General features: G+C 29.4%; 1 protein-coding gene across 1 annotated transcript; it reads right to left on the reverse strand.

The window, feature by feature from the left end:
• Nucleotides 1-240: 240 nt before the first annotated feature.
• LOC119681334 (luciferin 4-monooxygenase-like) lies at nucleotides 241-3,870 on the reverse strand. The gene is made up of 5 exons (XM_038094495.1): nucleotides 3,631-3,870; nucleotides 1,963-2,170; nucleotides 1,716-1,905; nucleotides 1,428-1,547; nucleotides 241-1,368 (listed from the first exon to the last, which is right to left on the reverse strand). Exons 1-5 carry the CDS (start codon nucleotides 3,781-3,783, stop codon nucleotides 357-359), a joined length of 1,683 nt encoding a protein of 560 aa, XP_037950423.1. The 5' UTR covers nucleotides 3,784-3,870; the 3' UTR covers nucleotides 241-356.
• Nucleotides 3,871-10,400: the final 6,530 nt, after the last annotated feature.

Below are 10,400 nucleotides of genomic sequence, written 5' to 3' on the forward strand. Positions count from 1 at the left end.
TCGCAGAAAATCAGTAAGATAAGAAGGTGGTAATATAAAAACAAATAAGTGATCAAACATTTTGCAAATAACCAAATTTGATTTCTCATAACTTCTCAATCCATCAAACCAAATTAACTAATTGGATAGTAAATTAAAGGACAATTGCTCTAATTGCTGCCATCAATAATTGATTATTAATACTAAGAGTTAGTTTTAGTTTATTAAAGAAACATTTAGAAATGTTAGTTATTTATTCTGTTAAAATTTAACAACCTGTAATACCATAGTACAATTTCAAACTTAAACAATAATATAGTATCATTTCTTTAACAACGATGATGATTTATATACATATTGTTACCAAAAAAATAAATTTAACTTCGAAATACTGTGTTTGGTCTGTTTATGTCAATACTGGGACTGGATTTCATATTAAAGTTTAACCTATTTTGCAATATATCCTTAACAGCCAATTTATTGGCTTTTCCGGTTGCCGTTTTAGGAAGATCTGTTAAAATAATTACACCGCCATGCAATTGTTTATAATCTGCCTGTATGTTGTTTCGTACATAATCGAGAACATGCTGAACAGTAAGATTGCTACCTACAACTGGCATAACAGCTGCTGCAGCAGCATCACCATCCAAATCGTTCCATAAGCCACAAACACATACTTCCACTACTTCGGGCATAGCACGTATGACTTCCTCAATTTCATTTGGGAAATATTGCATTCCACGATATTTCAAAATATCTTTCTTACGATCAACAATATAGAGATAATTATCCTCATCAAAATAACCTATATCACCGGAATGAAACCAACCCTCTGTGTCTCGCAAAGCCATAGTAGCTTTAACATTTTTATAATAACCTTGCCAGATTTTGTCATGGGTGCAATAGATCTCTCCGACTTCATTATGTGATAATAAAACACCTTCATCATTAACTATTTTAACTTTAAGTCCAGGTAAAATGCGACCAACAGAATTTGGTTTATTAAAAAAATTGAAGTTTCTAGTTAACACATCAGTTAACTCCGTAAAGCCATAGGCACAGCAAAGCTTCCCTTGCTTTAGATATGATTGTAATTTTGCTTGAATTTGAGTTGAACATTTTCCTCCACCAAATAGAAAATAACGGATGCTCTCTAATTTTTCTACTGATAAATCCGGACAATTCAACAGCATTGCCATATTGGAAGGAGCCTGTATAGTAAAAGTAACTTTGTATTTTTCGACAACTTCCAGAAAATATTCCGGACTATAAGGCTTATCTGAAATAATACGTAATGTTCCATATACAAGACTTGTTACTAAATTTAGTAAACCAGATAACCAATCCATTGTAGATGGTGTAAATTGTATGTCATTCTCGGTGAGGTAACTTCAAATATTAGTAAATATTTTGTAAATATGTTAATTTATATATTCTTATATTCTTACTTAGTGAAGTCGTAAGCTTTCATCGTGTTTGGTATGGTGACAGCTTTTGGCAGACCTGTTGAACCTGATGAACATAAAATGGCCAATGTTTGATTTGGACCAAATTCCAATTCAGCTGGCCTAAAAATGTTTAAAATTCAATTTAATATTTTTGGTTTATATAATATATGTAATATAATATATGTGATTTGTGTTTTTACAAATTAGTTGTTCCGTAAACAGTTATTCGTAATTTATGCTATTTTCAATTAGGGAATATAATGTTTTTAATTACTTTATGCTACTCACCTAAAATTTAGCTCCTCCGGTAATGTTTGGTTTACGATACTTAAGATATTTTGTACATTATGTAAATGATTTTTTAATGTTATTAATTTTGTTTCAAAATCCTCTGACACTCTTAGCATTTTGTCATAATCTTGACCATCACAGAATATAATTTTTGGTTTTGTTATATTAAATAATTGCTTTGAAGTTGCTAAGGATTAAAAACTTTCTTAGTAATTAAGATTTGTATGAATATGATATTACAAACCATCATCATGTTTTGGATTAATAGCATGGAATGCTATACCGGTGAAAAAACAAGCCAAGACAACATCCATCATATGCGTGGTATTACGATCGACTAACCCGACAATATCAGTTTGACTTAATCCGATAGAATTAAAAAATTTAGCTATGCGTATGGCTTGTAATAAAGCTTCAGTATTTGTTGTATTTGTATTTTCTGTATCTGAAATCTAACATAGATATGGTGTAATTGTGGTTTAAAAAAATTATTTACAGAAGTCGTTTAGCAACTCATACTTGTTTCCATTGTTTGACAGATAACTAATATATTAAAAAAGGAATAAAGTCCAAAATTTGTTTATGATAAAATATATATTTATTGACATTATCTGTAAAATCAGAAATATGTGTGTACAGAATCACTCAAAGGTTGTTATATTTTGAGAACCATTAAGTGATAACGGCAAAAATATAATATAAAATATATCTCTCTATGTGATATATCTCTCTATTTTACTCTCTCAGTCTTACTCTCTCTGACCATTGAGTTAAAATATTTTTATTCAATGCTCTAACTCACTCTCTCTATTAAACTCATATTCCATACAGTCTAAAGAACTTAAAGAAAGTTTTTAGCATCATATGACATAAATTATGAATATATAATTTACTTATCAACGATCAGTATTTGCTTTTTGCTATTTAACTATAACAGATTTAAATATTAATTGTTTTGTTAATTTTATCAAAAAAATTAATCTAATGTATTTAATCCATGTCCAAACTTTTATATTTAACTTATTATAGTTGTGTCGAAGGATTTGGAAGCTAGTACTCTTAGTACTCCTATCGGCCAACTGAGTCATGACAGCAATCACATCTGTACTTAAAATTATTATTACTTAAAAAGTTATTTATACTAGTTTTTATTTAATTATTTATCTGAATGCTGTTGGGGCAATACTTATGAGTTCTACTATAAATAAATGTACTATTAACAACACTTAAATTAGAAGAACAATATCGCGAATGAATTTTGATTTCATATTTTCCATATTAATAAAACACAGTTTTATTACAGCACCTAAGTTGTGCATATACTAAGGGAATAGAAAAGTCCTATTATTATTATTATTAGGAACAATGTATAGGAACAATTTAATTTTGAACAGATTATTGGGTGTTTAGATTGCAGTACTTTTTGTGTTAATACTCGTAGCTTGATTTCTAAATAATTCCAATTTTCATATAAAAAATATTTTATGTTTCGTCAAGCAAAAGCTAGTTTACATCTAGTTTAATTTTTGTGTTAATTAATTTTTAACATTGAAAATAATTGCATAGAAGTTTTTCTATTGAGTTTATTTTGTTTAAATTGTGTGTTTCCTGCGAATTAAACTGTTATTTATTTGAATAAAATTTCTGTTATTTTTAGTGCAATTATCTAGTATAGTATTTTGTTTGATCTGATTTTCTTATTTTAATTATGTTTTTTTGATGTAACTTCTATTCTAATGATTTAGTGCAGTTAGCTGGCAATTTTGATGTTATTCTTTTGTTATTGTTATATAGGATTTAAAGAATTTTAACGAGACTTTTTATTTATTAATTCATACACTTTAATTATATTATAAAATATTTTGAATATAATTTTTAGTTTTTGCATATGATTCACTTTTTTATTATTTACTTGACATATTTTATTAGGGCGTCTACGCATTTCTTCAAAAATGATTTGTCCTATTGAACAGTTTCGATCATAGTAATTTTGCTGCTTAGCACCGCTCCATATTTTCGTTTGAGGATCAAAATTTGTTTCCAAGTCAAAATTAAAAATAAACATTTTCGATTCGTTTTTTCTTTAACTTGCAATTGATTTTAGTTGAACAGGAAATATGAATACAATTTTTTAGTAGAAACGTTTAAACAGTTTGAGATGATTATTGAAACTGAGTATTTACATTCAAGCAGTTCATTTAAGAGGTTGCACGATAACCGCTAAAATTGTATGTGAAATGCAATTTTCACAAATTGGTTTAAGCATGTAACGCATTTCATACAATAATAGCATTTCAACTGTTCCGTTATTAATATCATTTCAGACTGACAATGTCATTTGCATTTCAATTAGTTTCAATTAAGTATATTTACATGATTTTGAATATTTTAATTTTAATTTTAAGATATTTATATGAAAAGTAATTATAATATTTATGTTAGAAATATATAATAATTGTATTCATATTGTTGTAATGATTTAGTTCCAAAGTTCAAAGTTTTCTCTGATGTTTTTGGCTTTTGGCTGAGCTTACAATTCTATTTGAAAGCTGTTCTTTTCTAAATATTAAATGTCTTTCTTTGGTCAAATTTTACAAAGAAGCTATGCAAATGTTTCTCTACAAGTTTGCTAACCGCGAGAACATAAAAGCTGAACAATATTATTGTTCGTATTTCTTATAATTATAATTTTCAGAGGTAGGTAATTTCTAAATTACCTTCCATTATGTCATTGCTTGAACCATGAAATCACCTATAATTTCTTACTATATATAATAAAAATAAACATCTCGTATATAAAAAATATTTGGTATTTTTTAATTTTTGTAATTGCACAAACATAAACACTCTTGTTTTTGCTTTGAGTTGCTCTGGCACTCCAGACTTTAAGTTTTTTTAATTCTCAAAGATTTGCAATATGCTCTTAATATGCTGCATGCGATTTCAAAAATATTTCATTAATTGTGCAATAAAATCATTTTATGTAATTGCATTTAAGTAACAAATTCTCAAAAAAAATGGTTTCTTAAATTAGCATTGCATAAAATTTGACCCATATTAAGTTGCTATTATTTACATATGTATACCCACACATATAAACAAAATGTACAATGTTTGCTCGTATCAACAAATTTTTCTTTTTATTTTCGAATTATTTTTTTCATTTTTACGCTTATCAATTAATAAAATATTGAAAAATAAATTTAGGTTATTTACTTAATATAAGATTATTAAGAAGAACTAAAAATATCATCATATGAGAGTATACTTTTTATGATTAATTTTTTAACAGCAATTCTTGTCTAATTGTCTAACCCAGCTATAAAAAAATAGAAAAAATTAGATAATTGGTTTTGATCAAAATTATAAATGAGGTTTAAAATAAGAAATTTTTAATGGTGCATTCTTCATATTCAAGCAAAAGTACCTTAGAATTTCCATGCAGTGGAGTGAGAGATTAAACTTCTCAATAGCACAGTTTCCAATTACTTTTATAATCCAAGCGACTTCTGAAGCCATTGATAATGGCTATTGATATTGGCTATGGCTTCTATGTCATTATAACAAATATTTTGAATTCCGTGATTATTATAAAATATTAATAAGAATTTAGTTAATACAAGTTAACAATTAACAATAAGAAAGATAGCGATATACGGGAACTACTAAGAAATATTTTTTAGTTCTTATCCAGAAATTATGCTATAAAAAAAAATTAAAATCGAAAGAATGCTTTGAGTTGATATCTTTCGATGGCAAAATTTGAAAATTATTTTATAGGTTACAAGATACTTTGGATCATATATATGTGCCGTTAGTAATACTAGTTATTAGTTATTAGGTAATGCACATTTAAATGCAAAATACTTGAAATGACTTTCAGATCAACTTTAAAAGCTGATTTCTATTCACAAATTGGTTGTTTGTGAACCAATATTGTTCACATTTCGTTGATGAACAATACCATCCACGCTATTATATATCCAAAATATCAATAAATTCAAATCTCCGTAATTTTTTTTTTTTACATATTAGTCATATAAATAATCAAATTAGTCAATAGCAGTCTCAATCAATAGCAACGTTTTAAATTCAGAAATAAAAATAATTCGCGACTTATAAAAATTTAGCTGAAAAGTGTTTGGCAATTTACTATTTAAATTTTTAATGTACAACATAAGATAATTTTAATATCGAATTACTAACTTTTTAAAAGAAAGAAACATTATTTTATTTAGTTAGACCGATTCGAATAGCAAAGAAAGGCAAAGACAAAAATTTTTTATTTAATTTATTGAAATTTGGCTGACCATACAACGCTGTTTCGAGTATTGCCAAGTACTCTTCATCAGTGGTCTTTGGAAATAATCGAATTTTTATTTAATTAGTTTATAGTCCGTATATAATTTGTTTGGACTGCAAGTGCCAGGCTTAGAACTCGTGCCTGTCAAATTAGAAGCGATGACTAATCGTGTTTATCCACAAGAAGCCAAGGCTGCACAAACTTTCAATGCTCAAGTTCCAGGTTTTATTGTCACTTATTTTTATTTAATTAGTGACACCAACCAAAGCACTTGCCGTGCTTTAAATTAGAACGAGCTTATAAACTACAGCTTTATTTGGAAACTCAAGTTCAACGATTTGAAAGTTAATCTTTGAGCTTGCCTATTTTTTGTTTCAAAGCTATTCTTTTTGTAGAGACATCTGATATGCATATTTTTTTAACTTACTATATGTAAAGCGCCTTTTTTGGGTGCAATTTTACAAATAAGCTATGCAAATGTTTCTCTACAAGTTCTACAAGTAATCGCGTTAAGGAGAAACAGCTATTTACGACTATAAATGTAATTTAAATAAAATTCGATTATCCAAAGACCACTGATGTAGAGTACTTGCAATACTCGAAACAGCGTTGTATGGTCAGCCAAATTTTCAATAAATTAATTAAAAATTTTTTGTCTTTGCCTTTCTTTGCTATTCGAATCGGTCTAACTTTTAAATAGTTTCTTTCGTCATAAAAAGACACGCCATTATCGGCAAGAAAAAATTTACCTTAATTATTTTATTTATACTAACTAAACAGAATGCTTAAATTAGTAGGAACAGTAATTTTTTACTTTATTATAAATAAAAATTTGATGTGATTAGTTAATTAATCACGTACTTATGAGATTTCATATGTCATTAAATTTATATTGAAATTCATTAAACAATTCTATCATACCATAATAATTTTTTGCATCTAAACATTACTTGCATCTAATTACTGTTATGAATATATTTAGCGTTTTACATGCAAGCGCTTAATTAATTGATAGTGTGATATGATATAGTGATACCAAATCTAGTCTTAATTTTACATTCGAGATATTTCAATAATGACAAAAAAGATTTTTTTATTAAGACTATTTTAATTGTGATAAATATTTACAATACTTTTTTCAATAAAAGTTATTGTACCTTAAAATTTTAAGATAAATAATTGCTGTTTAATAAAACACAAGCATCACTACCCCAGAATCATATGTTTTGCAATATGCTTATAAGGGAAGTAATGTAGAAGAATAATCATGGTTTTAATACTCTAACGTCAAGATTAGAAAATTTATGTGTCTTCAAATATAGGTTTTTATACATATAGGTTTCAAAATAAATAATACATGATACAACACACTGTAACGACACTTTTGGTGACGTTCAAAAATTTTTAGTTTTTGCTGGGGTATCCTCAGCCGTCGTCCAGAGTCATGACAATATATTTATAATTTTGCCGAGACGTTGGTTTTAGAAGAAAACAGAACGTGATTTATATGTATAAATTATATATATAACTTTATTTATTTCATAAAACTTATGATTAACAAAGTTTAATTAAAATTCATTGGAAACAATTCTAATAATAAATAAAAAAATTATGTTGATGCCAAAATTTCCCACTTCTCCATATACTACTTGTTAAAAGAATCTTAGCAAAACCCGTGTGACTTCTTAAGCCCCTCTTCTGTTGTTAAAAAAAATAAACAAAAACGTTTCCTCCGTGCTGTAAAAAAAAACTATTTGACCGAATAAGCCAGGTTAAAAAAAATACACATAAGACAGGAAAGGAATTTTACACTACGTTTGACTCAAAGAACCAGATTTGTGGCACAATATGCCAGATGACCAATAGGCCAGTGTACTTGTTTCAGGAAAAGTAAAATTTCAAGTTTTGGTAAAATTTACCAGAAGGCCCAATGAGCCAGAGTACTTGCTCTTTCACTTGTCGCAAACCAAGTCCCCTATTATACGAAATGCGCCTCCTTTTATATTGAGCATACCGAAGCTTTTTGGTGTAGCGTACCGGTATTCTTTGCTGTACTTGACTTCGCCGTGAAGTTGAACTTTGTGTTCTACTGTTTTCTCACTTCTTCTGCTTCGCCGTGATTTTTTAGTACTTTTTACAACGTTTGTGTGTGGTTCTTTTAAATAAAATATATAACATTAATTTAATAATAATTAAAACGAGGTATAATATATATTTTGTGATTTTAATATTTTTACCAACTTAAATGTGAAAAGAAAAGAAATATTAAAAGAAATAAAATTTATGTTGGCGTGCTTAGTTTTGTTTTGTTGTGTTTTGTTTACGCATATCAAAATAAAATTGGACAACCAAAAGTGTTAAACTGTTTTGGGTTTTTCGTTTACGCATATAAAACTAAAATTGAACAACCACGAGTGTTAAATTGTTTTGTGTTTTGTTTTATTTTTTATATAATTGTAAAAAAAAAATAGACATTTGTTTAAAATTTAAACATGTTTTCGCCAATAATTGTTCGTTGTTGTTGCGTTTATAAGTGTTCCATTCATAAAAGTTTTAAAAAAAAGTTAATTTTTTTTCCGTATATTTTTAGAATTTGCACATTACATGTAGCGATGCCCGCGGTACATTGGCATCGAGGATCACAGGTAATGTCCATGATATTTCAAATAAATATTTTAATTCAATTTTATATTTTCCAGTTAAGTCGCCTTCAGTTATTTTCATGTGAGTTGTTAGATATATTATGTGTAGCGGTGGCGGCTATTTGACACACAGACTGTGTTTTTCTCTTCTTTTTGCTTTATGTAGCACAGAAATTTACTTTGTAAATTTGTGTCGTTACATTTCCCTCCTTCTTCAGAACAGAAATTAAAACTAAGACTTTATTTTAATGATACGTTGATGACCCCTCGTCGGCAAATTTGCACTTGATACTTCTGATTTTCCATTTATCCCTTATTTTCCATATGATACATGCTAATACTTGTGTTACTAATATTCCTTTTAGAACGAGGCTCGATTTCTCTTTCTAATCTTTGGACACTTGAAAATTTTGTAATACTCATCTTGGTTGCTGACATGATGATGGTCATCCTTTCGTTTAAATGTACCTAGACGTTGTACGAAAATCTCTGGTTTGTTTCCTTTTGTGCTTGGTTGACTGACGTTCAATTCCTCTTGTGGTGACCATGTTTCTTGTTGACTGTCATGCTTGACTTTATCCTTTGCTTGAGTTCCTTGGCTTGGTAGTTCCGTGTTAAGTTTACTATCTGAAACATTGATAACTAATGGACCTAATGAATTCGTAAGTTGTACATGACGATTATCCGATACTGGCTGTATTGTAGTAGAATTCCTCTGTAGCGATGTAGTTGATGACGAAGATGATGGTTGACCAGATTGGTGATTATCTCTTGGTGGTGCTTCTCGTGGTGACTGTGGCTGATTAACCGAAGATGGCGGCTGCGGCTCAAGTTCTTTTGGTTGTAACGATGATTTGAAATTACCTTGCGAATGACTCTGTGACGTTTGCGATGATGATTTAAAATTACCTTGGGAATGCCCCTGTGGCCTTTGCGATGATGATTTAAAATTACCTTGTGAATGACCCTGTGACGTTTGCGATGATGATTTAAAATTACCTTGTGAATGCCCCTGTGGCGTTTGCGATGATGATTTAAAATTACCTTGTGAATGCCCCTGTGGCTTTTGCGATGATGATTCTGAACTTGTAGAAGTTGGTAGTACTGGATGATTGACATGTGATGACTCCGGTACTATCATTAAACGTTGTGGCAGTGCTGGACGTGATGATAAGTCATGCTCTTCGATTTGATGCTTTTGCTCTCGTGGTTGCGTATTTTGATTGCAGTTAACTAGCGACTGTTGTGCATATGCTTGTTGATAACATACTTCTGGACTTTCCCTATGAGTCGTTAAAATCTGTGGAGGAGTTACGATGCATTTATGAATTGCCTCCTTTTGTGGTTTTCCCTGTAGTGGTACTGAGTGTGGTTGTGCGTCTAGCACCTGTGGACTTTCTTCGACGGGTTGTGGTTCTTTTCGCGTTACATCCTGTGCCTTTAATCCAATCAATGATGAAATCACTGGGTTTTCTTTAAACTGTTGTGTATGTGCTTCTCGCACCTGGGGATTTACTTCGACGGGCATAATGGTGTGTAACTCCTGTTGTGGTTGGACTTTCGGACTTTCTTTGATGAGTTTCGAACAATGTAGACGTTGTGGTTCCTGCATATTTACTTGCGATGTTACTGAGAGTTGAGCTAGATTAGTTTGACGTTGCATGCTTGGTATCATGGTTGACTTGGATAATAATGGTGTCGTTGCCGTTTTAATGGTGTTTATTCGTATTGTTGTTT

Source organism: Teleopsis dalmanni, chromosome 2, assembly GCF_002237135.1.
Source record: "Teleopsis dalmanni isolate 2A chromosome 2, ASM223713v2, whole genome shotgun sequence".
In the NCBI taxonomy this organism is placed as follows: domain Eukaryota; kingdom Metazoa; phylum Arthropoda; class Insecta; order Diptera; family Diopsidae; genus Teleopsis; species Teleopsis dalmanni.